Genomic DNA, 25,105 nt, shown 5'->3' on the forward strand with positions numbered 1-25,105 from the left:
CATTTGGTAACATGGAGGGAAAAAAAACCAGAAAAAGCACTACATGGTGGCAAACTTCTGGTGCTTATTATCTAGGTCACTTTGGGTTAGTCACTTAATACCTGTGGGCATCAGTTTCCTCACCTATAAAATTAGGGGGCTCTACTAAAAGGCCTAAGAGGTCCCTTGCAACTCTAAATATATGAGTTGTAAGCCATTCAAATAATTCCTGGGTGATGAGATCAGAGTTGGGAGAGCTGGTTCAAATGTGAAAGAATTCACTTAGACCTTCTCTGTAGCCACTGGGAGCTTTACTGACACAAAAGGAGCAGGCCTGAGATTTAGCAAGGTGGTAAACAAAGGCTCTGATATAAGAAAAGAACCAGACTTATATAGACATAAAGCTATGCAGTTTGTGGAATGTCGATGTAAATTTTAGGGTTTTTGCTTGGTTATTTGGAATACTGTATATACCCTGCTCACTTCTGGAGTCTTCTGAAGAAATAATTTAAATCTTTCCCTTTGAAGCCCAATTATTTTCATTGGTATTTTAGCCTTAGCTTAGCTTTATAGATTTTTTCCATCTCTGTTGCTCTTCAGAATATCATGTTCCAATATTTCCTTTAGCTTCTTGTAAGCATGGAAAAATCCTGCATTTACTCTTCAGAATGGAAAGGTTTTTTTTTCCTTGCTGCCGTCAAAATTCGTTCTTTTGTCCTGTAGTTCTGAGATGTAACAAAGTTGTTACTTGGTTATTGTAACATGGAATTTCTTTCTTTTAGTGTTGAATATGATAATCTGTACTTTCTTATCTCCTCCCAATATTTTATGGGCAATTTTTCTGTGTGATTTCTCTTAGTAGAAATTCAGATTTTCTGGAAGGCCTTTTATTTTAGATTATATCTTAACATTTTATCTTCAAATTCCATGTTTTTATTTTGTTGAACTCTTCTGTATTTTAATCTTATTGGAGGTTTCTGGTAAATTACTTCTCCTACCTCTGTTTTTTGTGTTTCAGTTCTGTTCTTTTTTAAGAGAACATGCCATTGTGAAATGTGTATTTTGTTCTAAAGTCTGGTTAGTTTTGCTGATATCTTGCTTAACAAATTTAATATCTTTGTTTCTTATTTTCATTTAATCCTTTTATTCTCTTCTGAATCATTTTAAAGTTGCTCCATTATCATTGTAGTAGGGCAAGTTTCTTGCAGAATTTTTGCACTACCTTCATGTTTCACATGGGATCTTTACTCAGTTTCCTTTGTTATGAGGTATTTGTGCATTGAGATAGCTCTTTTCTTTGATTTTTATTAATTTCTTACTTTTGTCTTCATTATTAAGTGCTAAGTTTTACATGGTATTCTTATTAAAGCCATGCTTGTACCATTAATCCTTTCTACTTTGGATTCCCAGTGCTGTTGTCCTCTCTTCTAGCATTTGCTATCGATTTCCTGTCCTCCTGTCCTCTAGACCACAAGGCCTAGTACTCTTGATGGTGCTGGTGACCAAGCATCAATCAACAAGCACCTACTCCATAAGAGTAATATTGCTGCAAAGAGACTCCCAGAGGCCAAACACCTATTCTTTCCCTTTCCCCTTTACCTTCCCCTTTAAATTTATCTCTCTTTTCTAACTCAGATTTTCTTTAGTAACTAGGCTAGACACTGAGAACTCTTCATGAAGGTAACACATTTGGGATTCTCTTCCATCCATCCTGGCAGTAGAGATCTCTGAGATATTGCCACAGGGATAACTTTGAGAAGTCAATTATAATCTTCCACTATCTTCCTTAATAATTTCACAAATGGGTTAAATCATAAATAGGTTGTCTTTAGCTGTCATGCCTTAAATAAGTTGTCTTTAGCTATCATGTATCTTTGCTTGACAAAGAAATCATATATTTTCTGGCCGAAGTGGTTTCTACATTTTTTTTGGCCTTCTCATTGCAGTGAATACTTTATATCCATTAAACTTCTATAGGGAGTGGTAATAATTGTGGTAAATATATTTTTTTTAAGTGTTTATGATTTTGGTTTTATATACCATCACTTTCCAATAGCCATCCCTCCAAAGACCCTCCTTTGTAACAAAGAAAAAACAGTTAAGCCAAATAAATTGTAGCAGCAACTGCGACTGGCAATGTATGTAACATTCTGTATCTGTAATCCATTCTCTCTTTACTCAGAACAAAAAATATGTGTTTCATCATCAGTAATCTAGAATCAAGATTAGTCATTGTGTTTAATCTGAATTCTGCTGTCTTACAGTGTTGTTTTCATTTATATTGTTGTGGTCACTGTGCATGTTGTTCTCCTGATTCAGTTTTCTTCTCTGCATCAATTCATACAAGTCTTCATATGTCTCTCTGAATCGCTCATATTTAACATTTAATATTCCATTAAATTTATTTGCCACAAATTTATGGTTTTTAATGGGGGGTTTGGAGATTTAGGGATGAGGGAGATAGATGACACAAGATAAGGAAGACAGGAAATTTTATGCCCCAGGATGGGGAGAGACAAGGAATTTTATGGTTCGGTATCAGGGGGAAGTTTTATGGTAACTCAGGATAAGGAGAAGAGACTCCAGGGTGCCTTCAGGTTAGAGAATAAACTAGGGGCTTCACAAAGTCATCTCTTAACATTACTTTTAACTCTTAGAGCACTGTTTGTATCCACATCACCGGGCAGTATTAATTAACAGTGGACATTGCTAAAGGCAGCAAAGTTGTTTTTTCACCTGGTTTGTCTTCAGGGTCTCTTCCCTTGTTTTTGCAGGGGTCCTCACATCAGTGGCCAAATACAGTCAGCTCAGAGTGTTGTTTATGGTTGTTATTGATGCTGCTGTTTAGCATTTAACATTTGAATTCAATAGATACATACATGCGCTGATCAATAGAACTGATATCAATTGTGCTGCCTCCTCTGATTTTAGACATCCTCAGGATTGACAATCTATGGCAGTTTGAGAGTCTGACAAAATTACAGCTGGACAACAACATCATTGAGAAGATAGATGGATTAGAGAGTCTAGTTAACCTGGTCTGGCTTGGTAAGGTTGACTTTGTTGTTTCTTATAATCATATGTGACCCCACTGACTCATTTTCACATTAGTAGACATTAACCAGTTTAATCAATCAAGTGCCCCTCTGTCAGCATGTATTTTTTTTTTATTTTTAGTTTACCACACACGGTTCTACATAATTTTGAGTTCCAGATTTTCTCCCCTCCCTCCCCAAGACGGCATGGAATCTCATTTAACTACCATGTATAACTTCACATTGAATTAATTTATACACTAGTCAAGTTGTGGAGAAGAATTATGACCAATGGAATAAATCATGAGAAAGAAGAAACAGAACCAAAAAAAAAAACCCCAAAAACAAAAGAGAAGCAAAAAAGGTGAGCATGTAGTGCACCTCAATCTGCATTCAAACTTCACAGTTCTTTCTCTGGATGAAGATAGCATTCTCCATCGTGAGTGCCCTGGAGTTGTCCTTGCACTTTAGGTTGCTGAGAAGAGCGCATTATGTCAGGGTTGGTCCTCACGGAATCCATATATCTGTGGTTGTGTACAATGTTCTCCTAGCTCTGCTCCGCTCTCTCAGCATTATGTCGTGTAGGTTTTTCCAGGTTGTTACGAAGTCCGTATCATCCCCATTTCTTATGGCACAATAGTATTCCATTACCTTCATATACCACAGCTTGTTCAGCCGTTCCCCAATTGATGGGCATCCCTTTGATTTCCAATTCTTGGCTACCACAAAAAGAGCCGCTATAAATATCCTTGTACATATGGGTCCTTTTCCCGCTTGTGTGATTTCTTTGGGATACAACCCTAGATGTGGTATTGCTGGGTCAAAGGGTATGAACATTTTTATAGCCCTTTGGGCATAGTTCCAAATTGCTCTCCAAAATGGCTGGATCAGCTCACAACTCCACCAGCAATGTAACAATGTTCCAATTTCCCCACATCCTTTCCAGCATTTATCATTTTCCTGTTTTGTTATTTTAGCCAATCTGTCAGCATGTATTTATATTGCATTTTATCATTTGTGAAGAAATAATTAATTTTTAAAGTATATGCCTATGCTGTATTTTCAAAACATAACAGAAATATTCTTAGAAATGTCAAAATTGAATACTGTGCGCCTGGCTCCCAAAGCTCAGTTCATTGTAACAGGACTGTGGGAACTACCAAGAGAAAGATAAGAGGGCATGAAACAAACTAAAGATATTCTTTTTTCTGGTGCTGTGCCTTCAGTTGTGTTGATATCCAGTGTTGAAATAAGGGGAATATTAAGACATGAACACATTGAGCATCCCCTAAGATGAGAGAGAGGTATAAGAAGAATTATTTGCTCTGACAAGCTTCAGTTCAACTCAATAAACATCTATTAAGCATTAACTACAGTGATTCTCAAACCTTTTTCACTCAAGTTATAGTATTTTTCTTAACCATGAATAATCTGGGCTGGAACACTGAGGCATATGCATATGACTGACTGAGGGTGCATGTAGCCCATGGGGCATACCCTTTGAGAACCACTTATTTACTGTGTGTAAGACTTATCTGAAAGCACTGTCCAAGACATTGGGGTACACCAAGACAAAAACCCAGTCCCTTCCCTTTCGGAGCTCACATTCCCCTGGAGGTGAAGTCCTGTAAACAAGTAGATACAAGATCACTTAAGGAGAAGAGAGCAAAGAGCATGAGGAAGGGAGGGGGCACCTAAAGTGAGCCTTGAAGAAATCTAAGGATTTTAAAAAGTGGAAGTGGAGAAACAATGCATCCTAAGGAGGGAGAGAGCCTGTGCAAAAGCCTGGCTCCATTAATGTTTTTCAAGTGTATGTGTGTTTCAACAATCCGGCTAGCAGCTTCTGTGGGGGTTTAAGATTCACCCACAGCCAGCACCCAGAAAGCTGCCAACAGCACAGGTTCTTCTGATCTGCCTAATTAAGGAAAGCAAGGTGAAGGGGTTGACAAGCTTACTTTTAATTCAGCATTCGAATATCATTCAGTTAGTTCAGGGGAAAAAGCCAGCACCCTGAACTTCAAAATGCAAACAAATTACAAACATCAACAGACAGACTTTGATTCAAATCCCAACACAGAGTTACCAGAGTTCAACAAAGTTTCAGCATCCGGGTTTACAAGCTGGAGGGCTCCTTAGCTACAGCTGCCCAGAGTCTCCTCATCAACACCATCTCCAGAGCCCCGCACAAATGGCTCTGTCCTCCCTTCTTATAGGGCTTCAGACATCAAACATCATCTGAATCACCAGAGCTCAGGCTCTGGTGATTGGTTCTTGAGTTGGCCCCTCCCCTTAGGACCCTGGGAGGTTCACATCCACATGGATTACATTAACACCTAATGGGGTTTGGGCCTGGGGCTTAGCACCTAGTAAAGCTCACTGAGATAAATTGAGTCACTCAAAGAAAACAAAGGCCATTCTGGTTACAATGTGTTTATATATGCTTTTTTATATATGCTTTTTGTTTCTATCACATTCCTTCTGAATACATTCCCCACTCTCCTCTACTCAGAGAGCCGTCCCTTACAAGAGTTTTAACCTGAAAGACGAAAAAAGTTCAGCAAAACCAACTACGCCATTAACTAAGTCTGACGGTATATGCAGCATTCTACAACCCTAATCTCTCACTTTTGCAAGTGATCAGGTGCTTGGGTAGTTGTGCTTAGACCCCAATTTCAAGATCACATTTCTCCCTAGCTTCAAAAAACACTGTCCCTGACAGTTTACCTCCCAGCGCAAGGACACTAAACCTAGCAATAACTCATGAGTGGGCCCCAGTAAGACAAACTACCTTTCCCCACAATTATTCATGAGTGGACCCCAGTAAAACAAGCTATCTTTTCCCACCACAAGACCAAGCTGACCTCTGAAGAAATTCTCTTCTAAAAACAGGACTATCTTGTAACCACAGAATTATCATGTATTGATTCCCAAAGTTATCATATACAATCCAGAGGTCAAGCTATAGTCATCAACTCTCAAAGCTATCTCGCTACAGACATAGCAGACCAAAAATACACTCCTGACAAACCCCTTCCCCTGGTTTCCAGTAGTGAATGATGCCAGTGACCAAGGTTGTAAGTTATCACCTAATTAGCATATCTGCCAGATAATGCACTACTTTTCCTATATAAGCTTTAGCATCATTCCTGTTAGGTTACAGGTTCCTTAAGAACTCTTGCCTGCTGAAAAGCATAACAATAAATCTTTGCCACACTGACTTAAAGGAAGCTTGAGTCCATGAATTCATTCTAGATGACCCTATCCAGTACTCCCATCCTTGAGGGGTTTTTGAATCCCCCCCAAACCTCATCATTTCTTTGATGCCCAATATGGGGCACAGTCTGAGGTCTCAGGCATTCCCTGAGTCAAGGTAAGCCTCCCTTCTCTTCCCCTCTCCCCTAAGCTTCCTAAGCTTCCCCTCTCCTTGCCCTGTGGTCAGGTTTCTCCCCTCAAGTACCTAGGAAGGTTTGCAGGGACGCTGGGTCAAGCCTGCAACAGGCTCTGGCAGAATTCCCTCCTGACAGGGGATGCCTCGTTTTGGGAACACATACTGGGAGTACTGGATAGGGTCATCTGGAATGAATTCATGGACTCAAGCTTCCTTTAAGTCAGTGTGGCAAAGATTTATTGTTATGCTTTTCAGCAGGCAAGAGTTCTTAAGGAACCTGTAACCTAACAGGAATGATGCTAAAGCTTATATAGGAAAAGTAGTGCATTATCTGGCAGATATGCTAATTAGGTGATAACTTACAACCTTGGTCACTGGCATCATTCACTACTGGAAACCAGGGGAAGGGGTTTGTCAGGAGTGTATTTTTGGTCTGCTATGTCTGTAGCGAGATAGCTTTGAGAGTTGATGACTATAGCTTGACCTCTGGATTGTATATGATAACTTTGGGAATCAATACATGATAATTCTGTGGTTACAAAATAGTCCTGTTTTTAGAAGAGAATTTCTTCAGAGGTCAGCTTGGTCTTGTGATGGGGAAAGATAACCTGTTTTACTGGGGTCCACTCATGAATAATTGTGGGGAAAGGTAGTTTGTCTTACTGGGGCCCACTCGTGAGTTATTGCTAGGCTTAGTGTCCCTGGACTGGGGAGAAAACTGTCAGGGATAGTGTTTTGAGGCTAGGGAGAAATGTGATCTTGGAATTGGGGTCCAAGCTCAAGCACACAAGCGCTCCATCACAGGGAAGAGAAAGAAGTGGATTTTTTCCACTCTTCTCTGAGGCCAAGCTTGGTCACTAAAATTGCACGGGATTCAGTTCCAGCTTTTCTTTACATTGTTGTAGTCATTTCAAATATTGTTTTCTTGGTTTTGCTTACTTTACTCTGCATCAGTTCAGGTAAGTTTTCCCATGTATCTTTGAATTCTTCATCATCTTCATGTCTTACGGTACAGTAATATTCCATTGTATTTATGTACCTGAATTTGTTTAGCTATTCCCCAGTTGATGGATACCTGCTTTGTTTCCCATTCTTTCATAGCACAAACGTGTTCCTGTGAATATTTTGGTATACATGAGCCCTTTCTTTCTATTTTTATCTCCTTGGGGGTATATGAATGAATGAAAAAATTTATTAAATGCTTCTTATGTGCCTAATGCTGAGGAGCCCACTACTACTAGCTATCATTTCCGTAGTCCTTGAAGGTCTATAAAGTGCTTTACATACTTTGTCTTCTTATTTTACCCTCACATTAACCCTGCGAGATGGTTGCCATTATTATCCACATTTTACAGATGAGGACACTGAGGCTGAAAGCATTTGACTTTCCTATTTCCAGATGAGGAAACTGAGACTGGGGGAGTTTAGGTGACTTGCCCAGGCTCGCACAGCTAGTAAGAGGTAGAATTTGAATTCTGATCTTCTTGACTCTGAGTCCAAAGCCCTACCTACTATACCATCTAGCTGCCACAGTACAAATGTAAACACAGTCCCTGCCCTAAGGAGCTGTATTGTTCATGTATTTTTGCTTAATGGGAAGATCTTTCTCAGCCATTAATAGGCTCATGTGATCTGCTTAAGTCACATGGAAGCCTAAGTCACATAAGCCTGGGTTACAAGGGTTGTCATGCCCTCTGACCCTGGAGAAGTGTATATATACTCTGAAGTGAGCATTTTGCTTTGGGGCTCATTCATGGGAAGAGTGTTCATGTGATTTGGCCAGATAAGACCCTGGGTAGCCGTTAAAGAATCTTAGGCTCTAGAAACATCTCTAGTTTCAGTTTTTCCCTCAATTTTCCCAGCATTGTTTCAAGGTGTCAATTTCCGTTCCACGTTAGGAGAAAGGGGTGGGTGCTGCCCTGGTTTGGAGGCATCAGTTCAGTTGGAGTGGGGAGAGACTTGAGGCAAAGAAGTCAATTAGAAGGCAGGTGCAATAATCCAGGTAAAAGGTAGTGAACTAAGTTGGGTAAATGAAAAGAAGGAAGTGTTTGTGAGAGATGTCCAGAAACAAATTATAGGCTTTGACATCTGATTGGGGGAGTCTAAGAGGGAAGGCACTAAGAGAAAGGAGGACTGGAAAAGTCTTCTTGCAGGTAGGACTATTGCTGGACTATTGAAGGAAGCCAGGAGGTGGAGATGGGAAGAGAGAGCATTTGAGGCATAGGGGCAGCCAGTGACCATGGTTCAAGAGATGTTAAGGAGGCCAGTGTCACTAGATCACACAGCATGTGGAGGGAAGCAAAGTGTGAGGAGACTGTAAAGTAGGAAAAGCCCAGGTTGTCAAGGACTTTAAAAGCAGGATTTTATGTTTGATCTGATAGGCAATAGGGAGCCGCCAGAGTTAATTAAAGGAGTGATTAAGGAAGTACTTTAGGAAGATCAGTTTGCCAGCTGAGTGGAGGATGGATTAGAGTGGGAAGGGTTTTAATGAAGGAAGCCCAAGTTGTGAGGCGACGAGGGCCTGCACCAGGGTGGTGGCAATGTCTGCGAAGACAGAGAGATGAGGGGAGGTGTATGAGAGATGGTATGAAGGTAGAAACGACAGGACTTGAGAGCTAACTTGTTGGAGGGGAGGGCTGAGAGAGAGTGAGGAGCTGAGGGTGACACCTAGGTTGTGAGTCTGGGTGACTGGGAGAGCGGTGGTTCTCTAGACAGTAATAGGGAAGTTAGCAAGAAGGGAGGGCTTCAGGGTGTAAGGGAGGGAAGATAACGAGTTCTGTTTTGATTATATCATATTGTATTATATATCATATCATATCGTATATCATATTATATATTTGATTATATTATATTTAAGATGTGTATAGCATGTCCATTTTGAGATGTCCAATAGGCAGCTGGAGATGTGAGATTCAAGGTCAGGAAGGAGATTAGGTCTGGGCAGGTAGATATGAGAATCATCTGCACAGAAGCTGATAAAATTGCCAAGTGAGTTATAGAGGAGGGAGAAAAGAAGAGGGCCCAGGATAGAGACCTGGGGGATACCCATTTGGTGGGCACAACTTGGATGAAGATCCAGCAGAGGAGACAGAAGAGGAGCAGTCAGACATCATAGGAGAAGAACCAGGAGACAGCATTGTCACAGATACCTAAGGAGAAGAGGGTGATCATCAGTGTCAAAAGCTGCAGAGAGATCAAGAAGAAAGAGGAATGAGAAAAGTTTATTGGATTTGGCAACCAAGAGATCATTGATACCTTTGAATGATGAGGTCTGAAGCCAGACTGCAAAGAGTTAAAAGAGTGAGAGGGAAGGAAGTGAAGGCACAGGTTGTAGACAGCCTTCTCAAGTTTAGTCAGAAAAGGGAGGAGAGATAGACGATGATAACTAGCAGGGATGGCTGTCTCAAGTGAGGGGCTTTTGTTGTTGTTTGGTGGTTGGTTTGTTTTTGAGGATGGAAGAGATAGGTATTTACCTCTGTAGACAGTAGAGAAATAGCCATTAGATGGGGAAAGAGTGAAGATAGTGAAGGAGAGTAGGGATGATAGAGGGTGTGATCTGCTGGAGAAGATGAGATAGATAGGATCACTTGTACACACAGAGAGGATTGGCTTGGCAAGGGTCATCTCTTCATATGAGACAGGGGTAAAAGAGGAGAAAGTGGTAGATGTCATCTGAGTGATGAGGAAAAGAGGAAATTCTGGTAAATAGCCCCATTTTTTCTCAGTGAAATATGAGGCAAGGTTCTCAGCTGAGAGGGTGGGGAGAGGAGGAGCAATGGGAATTCTGAGGAGGGATGAAAAGGTTTGGAAAAGGTATTGTAGCGAGTGGGATAGTGAATCAGTTAGGGAGGTATAAAAGGATTGCCTTGCTGTAGTGAGGGCCCAGCTGAGATTATATAATAATCAGCGTGTAGATCCTCTGACTCTGCTTCACTTTGTAGTACTTAATATAAATCTTTCCAAATTTCTTCATATTGCTGATTTATTATTTTAGTGGCATTATATTGTTATACTGGGGCAGCTGCATGATACAGTGGATAGAATGCTGGCCTTTGAGTCAGGAAGACCTGAGTTCATGTGACCCTGGATACTTCCTAGCTATGTGGCCCTGGGCAGGTCACTTAACCCTGTTTACTTCAATTTCCTCATTTGTAAAATGAACTGGAGAGAGAAATGGCAAACCACTTCAGTTATCTTTGCCAAGAAAACCCCAAATGGGGTCACAAAGAGTAGGACATGATTGAACAACATTTAATATCCCATAGTTTATTCCCAATTATTTCTATCAAATTATTTATCTATGCAAATGATTTACAAAATAGTAACACACTTATTATAATATTTAGAAATTTAAGATGTGCTTTTTTCACAAGGGAGAGTATAGGTACTAAGTGTCTGAGGCTGAATTTGAACTCAGGTCTTCCCGACTGGCCTGGCACTCTATCCACTGCACCATCTAGCTTCCCCCCCCCAAAAATTAGGATTATTTAGACTACAAATGAAATTCCCAGTCCGTAAAGTATAAAGCATAGTTTTAGATAATCAAGCACAACCTTTTTTACTTGATCTCAGGCAACTAGGTGGCCCAGTAGATAGAGCACAGACCCTCAAATCAGGAAGACTTGTGTTCAAATTTGATGTCAGTTACTAGCTGTGTGACCCTGGACAAGTTACTGACCTCAACTCTAAAAGTGGAGAAATAACAGTTCCTACTTCTCAGGGCTGTTGTAAAGATCAAATGAGATGACAATTATAAGACACCTGACACATAGTGAGCACTTAATAAATGCTCGTCTCCTTCCTTCCTGCAGAATGTAAACTCCTTGAGGGCAGGAATTGTTTCATTTTTGCCTTGGTATACCCAGCACCTACCATATATCTGGTACCTCTATTTTTATTTAACATGGAGAAACTGAGAGAAATGTAATTTTTACTTATTTTAGTAATAAAATTGAGACCATTTTAACAAATTTCTTAATTTTTTTAATTTTCAGATTTATCTTTCAACAACATTGAGTCAATTGAGGGCCTAGATACACTAGTTAAATTAGAAGATCTGAGCTTATTCAGCAACCGGATTTCCAAGATGGATGCTATGGACACATTAGTAAAGCTACAAGTTTTTTCCATAGGGAACAACATGCTTGATAACCTCCTTAATGTAAGTGCCCATGACTTTTGCCAATGTTTTATTAGTAGAATGACTTTTCTTTTAAAAAAAGATGTTTATATCTTTTAATAACCACAGGTATACAAGACTGCTTAGAGATATATAAAGGAGTAAACAAAATATTCTGTATTATATTGGGATGGCTCTCTGGGAGTAGGTTGAGGGAAGGATCAAAGGGAAATTTAGGAATATTAAAAAGAAAGACATCACTAAAATTTGTTTCATTATTATTAATCAATTAATATTAATGTTTACATTAATTTATTAATATTTAACTTATTGCTTACTGTATCAGTAAATATTAATTATTAATAATTTATTTATTTTAAAACAAAAGAATAACAAGCCAGGAAGCAGGGTTGTCTAAGAGGGCATTACTTTTAATTTAAAATAAGAGGATGAAAATAAAATCTGCAGGAGGGAGAATAGAGCATGCAAGTGTTCTGTAATCCCAACCAGTCTGGTTTTTAAGACAACATAGCTTCAAGTCTAGGTCAGTTCAGATTTCTCTTCTATAAGGTAAATACAGCATGGACTTGATTAAATGAAATGTTTGATGAATTGTTTTCTGGGTATTTGAATTTTCTGATTGAGGATTATCTCAAAATTCCTTCTTTGTTTTAACCATTACAGTTTAAAAATGTATCAACTTGGCTTGCCTACCTTGATAATTCCATATAGTGAGTGTCTGTAACATCGTTTTGGATTTGGCAGGATCTGAAACTAAAAATTCTGAAAAAAAAATATTTTCATGGTCCAGTACTGTAGATGCAGAAGGTATAGTTATAGGGCAGGATATATCTGTACTGGGTTCCAGGGCATATGGAAACTGCCTCTAAGAATAGGGTTCTCGAAGTTTTTTGTAGGAGCTACTTTTTATTTTCCTAGTTCTTGAGAAGTTCTTCCTTTCCCCACTCTACCTCCCCACCAGAAACAAGGGTTCTTTTACTGCTGGTCCTGAGCCCAGGAGAAATGCCATTAAATCTGCTAACGGAAAAGGAGCCATGGACCCAAATGCCATTCTCCAAGCTACGATTGGTTAGGCACATGGTCTGGAGCAAGGTTAGCTCCTAGAGGTCCTTTCTTGTACCATTCAGGAACTCTAATTAACAGATTATAGAAATGAATTTCATCTGGCAGAAAGATCATAAGTATGGAGCCATAGAATCATAGATTTAGAGCTAAAAGGAACTCAGAGGTCACCTATGGGCAACATAGAAGCAGAGAAGTATGCTTATCTGAATGAAGGGTGTACCCTCCCTCAATCTCTTTTCCTTGTTCTGAATGTCCTTTCTTTGCTATGGCCTTTGCTTTACTGTCAGATCTTTTGTAAGTGTCTCATTTCATTCTGCTCTCATACTAGAGGTACCATAGTCAGAAGTCATGAAGGTGGTGGAACTTTTTGGACAATATGGGACTGAGGTGAAGGTATAGAGTGCTTCATGTTTTGATATTTTAAGTTTCAGCATCTCAGGAGAGAATAGCAGTAGTTATATGTTATTGCTGCTGGCTTCAGGTTTTTTTGTCAATATGTGCTTATGAGTTTTATATATTTTAAACATTTCTTTTGTTTGGAGTAAAGCAACAATTATTCTATACATTGTATATTAAATACCTTTCTTTTAAAAATATTTTATTTTTAATTTATGGAATAAAACAAGCATTTCCGTAACATAATATAATAAAAAGAATGATTGCACATGAAACTGAAAATCTACTATGTCCAACTTGCTATTCCTTTTAAATATAACACCAAAGTAATCATGTAAATTTTTCTCCTTTTTTCCCTTCTGTCCCCCCACCCCCAACCTAGAGATGGCCATTATTAGACACAAATAAGTATATGTGTATAAAGTTATTTTATACATACTTCTATTTATCAATTCTTTCTCTGGTTGCAGATTGCATCTTTCTTCATACATCCTTTATAGTTAATTTGGGAATTTATAATAGTCAAAATAACTTATTCGCTCAAAGTTATTCTTAAAACAATCATGCTGTTACTGTGTAGGATGTTTTCTTGGTTCTTCTCATTTTGTTCTTCATTATTTCGTGTAAGTCTTCCCATGTTTTTCTAAGATCACTGAGCTCATCATTTCTTATAGCACTGTAGTATTCCATCACAATCATATACCACAACTTGTTCAGCCATTCCCCAGTTGATGGGCATCCCTGCGATTTTCAGTTCTTTGCCACCACAAAGAGCTGCTACAGATATTTTTAGAACATATAAGCTCTTTTTCTTTTTCCCTAATTGACTTTGGATATAGTCCTAGGAGTGGTATTGCTGGGTCAAAGGTTATAGGTAGTTTAATAATTCTTTGAGTATAATTCCAGATTGCTCTCCAGAATGATTGGATCAATTCACAATTCACCAACAATGAATTAGTGTCACATTTTTTCCACATCCCCTCCAACATATTTTTGCTTTAAATGCCTTTAAATTTATTAAATTTAATTACTTTTCTAACTTCTTCTTTTAGGGAGACCCTAGACATGAGCCAAATCTAAGTTAAGACAGCATTGAACTCAGATCAACCTAGCTTACAGGAATATCAGAAACATATCCATATTTATCGTGGCAACAGCAGAAAACCTTTTACACACACATAAAAAAACCATGTTATGAATAGTCATCAAATTTAGGATCATGGATCTATAAAGGATATCAGAGGCCATCTAGTGCAACTTTCTCATTTTAAAAATTAGGAAAGTGAGGTCCAGTGAAGTAAGGTGAGTTGCCCAGGATCACATGGTACTGAGCATCAGAAGCAGGATCTATGGTTTCTAAATCAGGGCCAATGTTTTTTCCACTCTGCCACTTTCTATATCACTCTTCCATGTTACCTCATATTTGTATTGCTTTGTTTAAGAAACTAGAAATTTCTTTATTCACCTACATCCAAAACATTTTCAGATTTTCAGACATTTGTTTCAGTGTACTATCATAAGTCTGTTAGTTAACTATTCTTGTTTAGCATGGAATCAGATAGATTATATTTTATTTGTTAACAGCAAATAGTTTCCTTGTTCATTCATATTTAGAAAGATCTGTGTCTTTAAAATGAAATGAGAATTACTTCTGTAGACCATTCAAGTGATTAATAAGTAGATTTTTACCTTCTCCACTTTCACTTTTGGGGGAGGTATTTTTTTTAAATCAGGGAATATATCAAAATGTCATTTTGTAAATTTGACCTCCATAGCTCATTTTCAGAAATGTAGTCACTGTCTCTCTGGATCAGAGCATAAATCTGAGAAACATGCATTAGTTTATTTGGAGTATTCAGTTTATTTTTTTAAACTTATTTTTACAAGCAATTATTATCTCTCTCCTTCTGTGCCACTCCCAAATGAACAGTATATTTTTAAAACCTTCACAATAAGCATGTGTAGTTCAGAAAAACAAATTGCCACATTGGCTATGTCCAAATATGTATATCTCCCTATGGATTTTAATCTATCAACTCTCTGCCAGGAGATGAGTGTGTGTTTCATCTTTAGTTCTCTGGACTCATGGTTTATTGTTGCATTAATCAGAATTAATCAAAATCTTTGTTATTTTTTTCTCTATAATCTTGTAATTGTGTGAATTGTTCTCCTAGTTCTACTCACTTCACTCTGAATCAAGTCATATCGGTCTCCCCCGTTTCTTCTGAAATAGTCCATTTCATTATTTCCTATGGCACAATAATATTCTGTGCTTTTATCTAGTTATATAATTCTTCTCCCCTTTTGTTCCTCTTATTCAAGTAGATTCCCCCTTCCAGTCTTCTCCTTCAACTAGTACTGTTCATTGTTTTTTTAAAAATTGCTCCCTTCCTCCCTTTCTCCCTCCTTCCCTCCCTCCCTTCCTCCCTTCCTCCCTCTTTTTCTTCCTTCCTTCCTTCGTTCCTTCCGTCTCTTTCCAAGGAAGATTTCTCTTACTTTCTTGATTATTTATCCTCTTGTTCTAGATTTTCATTCTCTGGTTCATGACCCTTATAGTTATCTAGTTTTTCTCTATTCTCTCTATTCTTCATGCGATCAAAACTTCCAAGGTATCCATTCTGGGCTCTCTCTGTTTCTGCCAGTGTCTTATTGAACTTGCCCTAAGGATTCCCCTTTTCCATTGTTCCTTACTCACAGAATAATGCCAATTCTTGCAGGTGTCAGAGAGGATACTACCCAATGATTACCCTCACCCACTCTCTATTTATGCCCCCCATTTACCTCAAAATATCCTCCCCCAGTTGCCCCTTGGAGTTCCAACTATCTCCTCCTGAGGTAGAATGAGTAGTCTTTTCAAGCACCAAATCCCCCAGACCACACCCAGCCCAGGGTCCCCATCTCTTTACAGAACATCTCTCTTCCACCATAGGAACACTCATCACCAGAACACTGTCTCACCACCAAAGCAAAGTCTCCTTCCTCTCCCCCTCTTTTTCTGTCCTTTCCCCTTTTACATCATCCACTCCCCTTCAGGCTCTTCTCTTTCTGAGAGCATAGGGGGTCACCTTCTCCTCATTGTTAGCCCTTCATTTGACCCAGGCACATCTGTTCTCTGTTCCTCTAATCCTCTCCTCTCTTTTATGTACTTTCACATTTTGTAATGTAGTCCTGATGGGGTGCTTGGGTGCCTGTGCTTGGATCCCAATTCCAAAATCACATTTCTCCCTTGGGTGCCTGTGCTTGGACAATTCCAAAACCACATCCAATTCTAAAATCACATCTCTCCCTAGTCTCAAAACACTATCCCCAGCAGTTTTTCTCTAGCAAAACAGGACAGCATGCCCTAGCAAAATGCTTATCTCTTTTCTTGATACAGTGGACAGCTGCACCTATAGAATTTATTAGTTTGGACTCCCTGTGTATGTGCTAAACTGGCTGTACACTGGGCCATAACGATATTTACTACTCACTGGCCTATCATGTGCATGCTAGACCTAGACATATATATACTCCCTTACATCTATCTTGTCTAACAAGACATCGATGAGAGCAGTCTGGGTATTTCCCAGTCAGCCCTGACCCTTAATCGAGTTAGTGACATTTCAGGCCTAAAACCACATCTCCATGTAGCCCCCACCCCCCCCTTGGGTTATTTCCCAATAAACTCTGGGTAAGATACCTGTGCAGTAGATACAAAAAGTGCATGTTCCTTTAAGACCTGACCTCTCCTTAGCCACTCCCTAATCCCACCCCCAAACACCTGATTAACATATTTGACATGTTTCATCCCAAAGTCTCCTATATAAACTTTATCTGAACCCCTGTAAGGTTGCAGGTTCCCTAAGAACTCTTGCCTGCTGAAAAGCGTAACTAATCTTTGCCACCTTGATTTAAAGAATGCTTGAGATGGTGAGTTCATTCCAGATGGCCCCAACCCTCTCCAGTACTTAGGTCCTTGAGGGGTACTCCACCTCAACTACCCTGTCTGGGAACTCTAGTCTTGGGGTTCCTAGACCTTCTCTCCCCAACCCTCAACAGTCCCATCAAAAAAATTTGATTCACTTGTAGGTTCTATCCATAATGTTCCAGGTCCACCTCCTTGCTGTTAACTCCACCAGATAACCCCTGTCTCCTTGTGTAGCTTTAGAAAGAAGTCTCTTACTAGGCCCTGTGCCATCATCCCTCTTTTCCTGTTGCTGTCTTTGGCTGCTGTATTTATTCACCTCTCCTGAATTTCTGCTGTCTGGGGTGTTGAGAAGCAAGTAATATCTTCAGTTCTGGTTTTCTTTCTAAAAATGTTTCAAACTCTTCTCATTATTGAATATCCATCTAGATATGCAGGATAGGTCATGCTGGGGCAGCTAGGTGGTGCAGAATAGAGTGTTGGACCTGAAGTCAGGAAGATTTGTCTTCCTCTGTTCAAATCTGGCCGCAGATACTTGCTAGCAGTGTGACCCTGGGCAAGTCACTTAACCCTGTTTGTCTCATTTCTTCACCTGTAAAATGAGCTGGAGAAGGAAATGGCAAACCACTCCAGTGTCTTTGCCAAGAAAACACCACATGGCGTCACAAAGAGTGGGACGTGACTGAAGCGATTCAAGAACAACATCGGCAATTCTATTCCCTCTTAGTCTGGGATTATTTGAATTTCCTTTCCTTTATATTTGAAGGTCTTTGAGTTGTTTTTTTTTTTCCTGGAGGTGGTCTAGGAATTCTTTCAATTGGTATTTCACTTTTCTGTTCAGAAGTCCTGAGTAGTTCTCTTGAATTATTTCTTGAATTATTCTTTTCATGCTTTTCATCTTGTTATGTTCTTCTGGGAGATCTGTGGTCCTTATGTTGTCTCTCCTCATCTTGTCTTCAAGATCAGTATGTTTTGTTTGCATAGTAAGCATATTTTCTTTAAGTGTAATTGTTTTTTCTTCTTTTCTTCTAAATTGTCCTTAGCTTTTGTTTATTTGCGTTCTTAATCTGTTGTTCTCCCTTTTGTTTCTTTGGTGAGGCTTGTTATTGCAGATTCCAGTTTTTCTATTTTTCCCATTATTTTTGCTGTAGAGGCCATAAGATCTGTTCTTATAATTCTCATTTCTCTTTGAAACCACTGAGGAGCAACATTACATGGTTCCATGTTCTTCTTAAAATTCCACAATATGTCTCTTTGCAGTATTTATTCATAGATGCCTAAACTTGTTTACTGGATCTGGAGGCCTTATCTCCTTCTGTTGTCACTGTTTTCCGTGTTGACTAATCTGTTTATGTTCAAGGTCTTTGAGTTTTCTTCTTCCTGAGATCTTTGATAATTCTAGGGTTTTGTTTTGTTTTTGGCTTAATTCTCCTTATTATTCACTTTATGACTATGACTCTCCTATTATGCTGGATCTCCAAGTGTTTCAGTCTCCTCCCACACTGGGCAATTAACAGTACACAAGCCTAGGTCACTGACTTTTGGGTGATAAGAGTGGCACCAGCGGGATGTTGAGTACTTTCTCTCAGGCTTAGTGCAGCACTGTACCTCCTTCCCTGCACAAACAGACAGACAGACATACAGACATACAGACAGACAGACAGACAGACAGACACACACACACACAAACACACACACACACACACACACTCTGTAGTGTCCTGTTTTGGTGTCCTCTTCCTCTCCCTCTGTTTCTTAGTCCTCTGGCAGTGCATTGCTATACTAGTGCTATAAAATTCATTTTTGTAGTTTGAGTCTCCAAGGCATTGGGAAAAAGTAGGGCAATGTGTATGGGGCTGAATTCTATTTCAAGCCCAGATACTTGTCCTGCCCTCTTCTCCTTTGTTCTCTCCTGCAGAGGAATTTTGCAGTGCAAACCATTGGCTGCCATGGCTTTGGTTGTCTATAGTAGCAGCCCAAGCAAACTTCCACAGCCTAGAGCCAGGATCACCATGGCACTGGAAAGAAGGAGGGAGGACTGGGACATGGAGTTGAATGTTGTTGTTAGATTTTTCATTGACTCTCTAGAGCTCTCTAAGTAAATCATCATATCATCTTTAAAAAACGAATTTTATTTCCTCATTGCCTGTGTTTATTCCATTTCTTTTTCTTGTCTTATTGCATTTCTAGTACCATATCAAATAGTAATGGGGATAATGGATATCCTTGCTTCACCCCTGATCTTATTGGGAAGCTTGTCTCCCCATGGATAATACTTGCTCTTGATTTTAGATAGATGCTATTTATCATTTTAAAGAAAGCCCCATTTATTCTTATGTGCTTTTAACAGCAATGAGTGTTGTATTTATCAAAAGCTTTTCCTGCATCTATTGAAATAACCATATGATTTTTGTTATTGATGTGGTCAATTATACTTATAGTTTTCCTCATATTAAACTAGCCCTGCATTCCTGGTCTAGTCATACTATATGTTCCTTATGGTATATTGCTATAATTTCTTTGCTAGTATTTTATTTAAAATATTTGACTCAATATTCATTAGGGAAATTGGTCTATAGTTTTCTTTCTCTGCTATGGTTCTCTTTGGTTTAAGTATTGTGAAATAGAAGATATTTGGTAGGACTTCTTCTTTACCTATTTTTTGTAACATTTTATGTAGTATTGGAATTAATTGTTCTTTAAATGTTTGATAGAATTCACTTGTAAATCCATTGGATCTTGGAGTTTTTTTCTTTAGGAGACCATTTCTGGCATGCTCAATTTCTTTATCACTAAGATAGAGTTATTTAAGTATTTTATTTCCTGTTCAGTTAATCTGGGAAATTTATACTTTTATAAATATTCATCCGTTTCATTTAGCTTGCAGTTTTATGGGTATAGAGTTGGGCAAAAAAGCTCTTAATTGCTTTTATTTCTCCTTCTTTGGTTGTGAATTCATCTTTTTATTTTTGATACTAGTAATTGGTTTTCTTCTTTCTTTTTATAAATTAAATGAGCAAATGGATTATCTGTTTCATTGGTTTATTTTTTTAAAAAACTGCTCCTAGTTTTATTTATTAGTTCAATGGCTTTTGTTTTTTACTTTCTGTTTTTCTAATATTTCCTTTGATTTTCCTGATTTTTATTCTGGTGTATTAATCCACTCTTTCCCTCTTTTATTTAGATAAGCCTTTAGGCATATAAAATTTCCCCTCAACACTGCTTTGACTGTATCCCACAAATTTTGGCATGTTTCTCATTGTTGTCACTCTCTCTAATGAAGTTATTGATTATTTCTATGATTTGTTCTTTGACCCACTAATTCTTTGGGATTTTGTTATTTAGTTTCTAATTAATTTTTACTCTATGCCTCAAAGGCCCTTTATTGAATGTAATTTTTATTGAATTATGGTCAGTAAAAGATACATTTAATATTTTGCTTTTCTGCATTTTTCATAGGGTCCATTTAAAAATATTTTTAACATTCATTTTTAAAAATTTTGAGTTCCAAATTCTCTCCCACCTTCATCTCTTACCCCTCTGCAAGACAGTAAGCAATTTGACAGATTATGTATATTCAATCATACAAAACATATTTCATACTAGTCATGTTGTGAAAGAAGATACAAACAAAAGAAAAGTGGAAAAAAATGAAGAAAGTTAAAAATAGTGTGCTTCAATTTGCATTCAGATTCCATCAGTTCTTTCTTTGGATGTGGATAGCATTTTTCATCATGAGTATTTTGGAAGTGTCTTAGATCATTGTATTACTGAGAAGAGCTAAGTCATTCACAGTTGATTTTCATAAAATATTGCTGAAGATGGTGGAATAAAAGCAAAGACTTGCTTGAGCTCTCCCCAAACCCCTCCAAATATGACTCTAAACAAATTCTAGAGCAGTAGAACCCACAAAATGACAGAGTGAAACAAATTTCCAGCCCAAGACAACCTGGCAGGTCTACAAGAAAAGTCTGTTCCACCAGTCTGAGAGAGGAATGCAGACAAGCGTGGGCTGAATCATTGGCAGCTGTGGTGGTTTCCAGACTTCTCAACCCACAAACGCCAAAGACAACTTAGAAGGTCAGTAGGAAAGGTCTTTTGGACCTCGATGAGAGAAGGTGTGGTCCAGGTCTAGCCCTGTGGCGACAGTGGCAGGGTTCTCTGCCCACAGATGGTGGGAGGAATAAAGTGGCTGATCAGAGGGGGATTGCAGGGATCTCTTTACAGGCTCTGAGGCAAGATTCTCTTGCTTTGCCTGTGCTCAATCCAGGTCGCAGTCCTGGGTGGCGGTCCTGGGGTGAGGGGAAGCACTGGCATCGGGGAGCTTGTGGCTGTAGAGAAGCTTGTAGCTACAGTGGAGAGGGAATCCTCACAGTTCCAAGGCAGAAAAGAGTGCTTGTGGTCACTCACAAACCAGAGCACAGACCAGGAGAGGAGTAAACATCTCTCCTTTGATCATACAACCTTAGAAGAGCTGAAAATTTACAAGTCCCTAGAAGTATCTCTGAAAACAACTTCACAAAACCCCTGAAGCTTGGGACAGTTTGCCCTGTGCCCTGGAAGCAGAGTCCTACCTTAACAAAGAGCTAAAAAGTAAGTAATTGGCTTGGAAAATGAGCAAACAGCAGAAAAAAATCAGACTACAGAATCTTACTTTGGTGACAAGGAAGATCAAAGGATACAGCCAGAAGAAGACAGTAAAGTCAAAGCTCCTACATTCAAAGTCGCCAAAAAAAATATGAATTGGTCTCAGGCCATGGAGGAGCTCAAAAAGGAGTTTGAAAATTAAGTAAGAGAAGTAGAGGAAAAATTGGGAAGAGAAATAAGAGTGATGCAAGAAAATCATGAAAAATGAGTCAACAGCTTGCTAAACATGACCTGAAAAAATGCTGAAGAAAATAACACCTTAAAAATAGATTAACCCAAATGGCAAAAGAAGTCCAAAAAGCCAATGAGGAGAAGAATGCCTTAAAAAGCAGAATTGGCCATATGGAAAAGGAGGTCCAAAAGCTCACTGAAGAAACTAATTCCTTAAAAATTAGGATGGAGCAAATGGAGGGTAATAACTTTATGAGAAATCAAGAAATTATAAAAACAAAACCAAAAAAAAATGAAAAAAATAGAAGACAATGTGAAATATCTCATTGGAGCTGACCTGGAAAATAGATCCAAGAGAGGGAATTTTAAGATTATTGGACTACCTGAAAGCCATGATCAAAAAAAGAGTCTATACATCATCTTGCAAGAAATTGTCAAGGAAAACAGCCCTGATATTCAGGAACCAGAGGGTAAAATAGAAATCAAAAGAAAGAGATCCCAAAAGAAAAACACCTAGGAATATTGTAGCCAAATTCCATAGTTCCCAGGTCAAGGAGAAAATATTGCAAGCAGCCAGAAAGAAACAATTCAAGTATTGTGAAAACACAATCAGGATAACACAAAATTTAACAGCTTCTACCTTAAGGGATCAGAGGGCTTGGAATATGATATTCCAGAGGTCAAAGGAGCTAGGATTAAAACCAAGAATCATCTACTCAGCAAAAGTGAGTATAATTCTTCAGGGGAAAAATGGACATTCAGTGAAATAGAGGACTTGCAAGCATTCTTGATGAAAAAAACCAGAGCTGAATAGAAAATTTGACTTTCAAATATAAGAATCATGAGAAGCATGAAAAGGTAAACAGGAAAGAGGAATCATAAGGGACTTATTAAAGTTCAACTGTTTACATTCCTACATGGAAAGATGATATTTGTAACTCATGAGACCTAAGTATTAGGGTAGTTGAAGGGAATATACATACAAACATACATACATACATACACACACACACACATATATGTATATATGTATATATATATATATAGACAGAGAGAGACAGAGGGCCCAGGGTGAGTTGAATATGAAGGGATGATATCTAAAAAATAAAATTGAGGGGTGAGAGAGGAATATATTGGAAGAAGGAGAAAGGGAAAGGTATAATGAGGTGAATTATCTCACATAAAAGAGGCAAGGAAAAGCTTTTACAGTGGAGGGAAAGAAGGGGGAGGTGAGAGGGAATGAGTGAGCCTTACTCTCATTGGATTTGGCTTAAGGAGGGAATAGTATATGTACTCAATTGGGTATGAAAATCTATCTTACCCTACCAGAAAGTAGGGGGAAAGGGGATAAGGGGAGATGATAGAAGGGAGGGTAAATGGGAGGCGGGGTAATCAGAAGCAAACACTGTTGAGGAGGAACAGGGTCAAAGGAGAGAATATAATAAATGAGGGGGCCAGGATAGGATGTAGGGAAACATAGTTAGTCTTTTACAACATGATTGTTATGGAAGTGTTTTGCATGACTACACATCTATAACCCATATCAAATTGCTTGCCTTCACAATGAGGGCAGGTGGGGAGGGAGGGAGGTAGAGAATGTGGAACTCAGAGTTTTAAAAATGAATTTTAAAAATTGTTTTTATATGCAACTGGGAAATAAGATATACAGGCAACAGGTATAGAAATCTGTCTTGCCCTACAGGAATATAGAAGGGAAGGGGATAAGAGACTGGGTGGGGGATGATAGAAGGGAGGGCAGATTGAGGGAAGGGGTAATTAGAATGCACATTCGAGTTGGGGGAGGTGAGAGATGGGGAGAAAATTTGGAACTCAAAATTACGTGGAAGTGAATGTTGAAAACGAAAAATAAATTAATAGGAATAATAAAAAAAATTTTAAAAGTTGCCCCCACAAATTTTGCTGTTTACTATGTACACTGTTCTCTTGGTGCTGTTCACTTCACTTTGCATCAGTTTGTGTATGTCTTTCCAGGCTTTTCTGAAATCATCCCACTTGTTATTTTTATAGCACAATAGCATTCCATTACAATTATATATTCTAACTTGTTCAGTCATTCCCCAACTGATGGCCGTCCCCTAAATTTCCAGTTCTTTGCCACAACAAAAAGAGCTGGTATAACATTTTGTGTGATATAGACATAATAGTGATATGCTGGATCAAAGGGTATGCACAGTTTTATAGCCCTTTGGGCATAGTTCCAAATTGCTCTCCAGGATGGTTAGATCAGTTCACAGCTCCAGCAACAGTGCATTAGTGTCCCAATCTTCCCACATCCCCTTTAACATTTATCGTTTTCCTTTTCTGTCATATTAGCAAATCTGATAGGTGTGAGGTGGTGCCTCAGAGTTATTTTAACTTGTATTTCTCTAGTCAGTAGTGATATAGAACCTTTTCCCCCCCATATAACTATAGATAGCTTTGATTCTTTCATCTGAAAACTTCCTGTTCATATCTTTTGACCATTTATCAGTTGGGAAAGGACTTATATTCTTATAATTTTGTCTCAGTTCTCTATATATTTGAGAAATGAGGCCTTTATCAGAGACACTTGCTGTAAAAAAAATTTTCCCAGCTTTCTGCTTTCCTTCTAATTTTGGATGCATTGGTTTTGTTTATGCAAAAACTTTTAAATTTTTTATAATAAATTCTTACTGTCCAGGGAGAAGGGAGGGGAAGGAGGAAGGGATAGAATTTGGAACCCAAAACTTTAAAAAATATTTCAAAATTGTTTTAACATGTAATTGGAGGAAAATAAAATATTATATATATTTAAAATTTTAATACAATCAAAATTATCCTTTCATATCTTGTAATGCTCTCTGTGTCTTGTTGGTCATAAATTCTTCTCTTCTCCATAATTCTAACAGGTAAACTATTCTTTGCTCTCCCGATTTGTTTATGGTATCACCCTTTATGTTCACATCATGTCCCCATTTTTACTTTATCTTGGTATATGGTATAAGGTGTTGATCTATAGCTATTTTCTGCTATACTGTTTACCAGTTTTCCCAGCAGGTTTTGTCAGATGATGAGTTCTTGTCCCCAAAGCTTGGGTCTTTGGGTTATCAAACACTAGATTACTATGGTCATTCACTATTGTGTATCATGTACCTAATTTATTTCAGTGATCCACCAACTCTATATCTTAGCCAGTACTAGAATGTTTTGATGATTACTGCTGTATGATACAGTTGGAACTCTGATACAACTAGATTCCTTCTTTCACACTTTTTTTCATTAATTCTCTTGATATGCTTGACATTTTGTTCTTCCAGATGGATTTTATTATTATTTTTCCTAGCTCTATAAAATAATTTTTTGGTAGTTTTATTGGTATGGGACTGAATAAGTAAATTAAT

At 38.4% G+C, this 25,105-nt stretch overlaps 1 protein-coding gene across 1 annotated transcript in view; it reads left to right on the top strand.

The window, feature by feature from the left end:
• Positions 1–25,105, top strand: part of DRC3 (dynein regulatory complex subunit 3) — a 104,022-nt gene that overhangs the window by 23,191 nt on the left and 55,726 nt on the right. The window contains exons 4-5 of the mRNA XM_036739705.1: positions 2,911–3,027; positions 11,397–11,563. Coding sequence (XP_036595600.1) covers positions 2,911–3,027; positions 11,397–11,563 — 284 coding nt within the window. The remainder of the gene's footprint in view (positions 1–2,910; positions 3,028–11,396; positions 11,564–25,105) is intronic.

Source organism: Trichosurus vulpecula, chromosome 1, assembly GCF_011100635.1.
Source record: "Trichosurus vulpecula isolate mTriVul1 chromosome 1, mTriVul1.pri, whole genome shotgun sequence".
In the NCBI taxonomy this organism is placed as follows: domain Eukaryota; kingdom Metazoa; phylum Chordata; class Mammalia; order Diprotodontia; family Phalangeridae; genus Trichosurus; species Trichosurus vulpecula.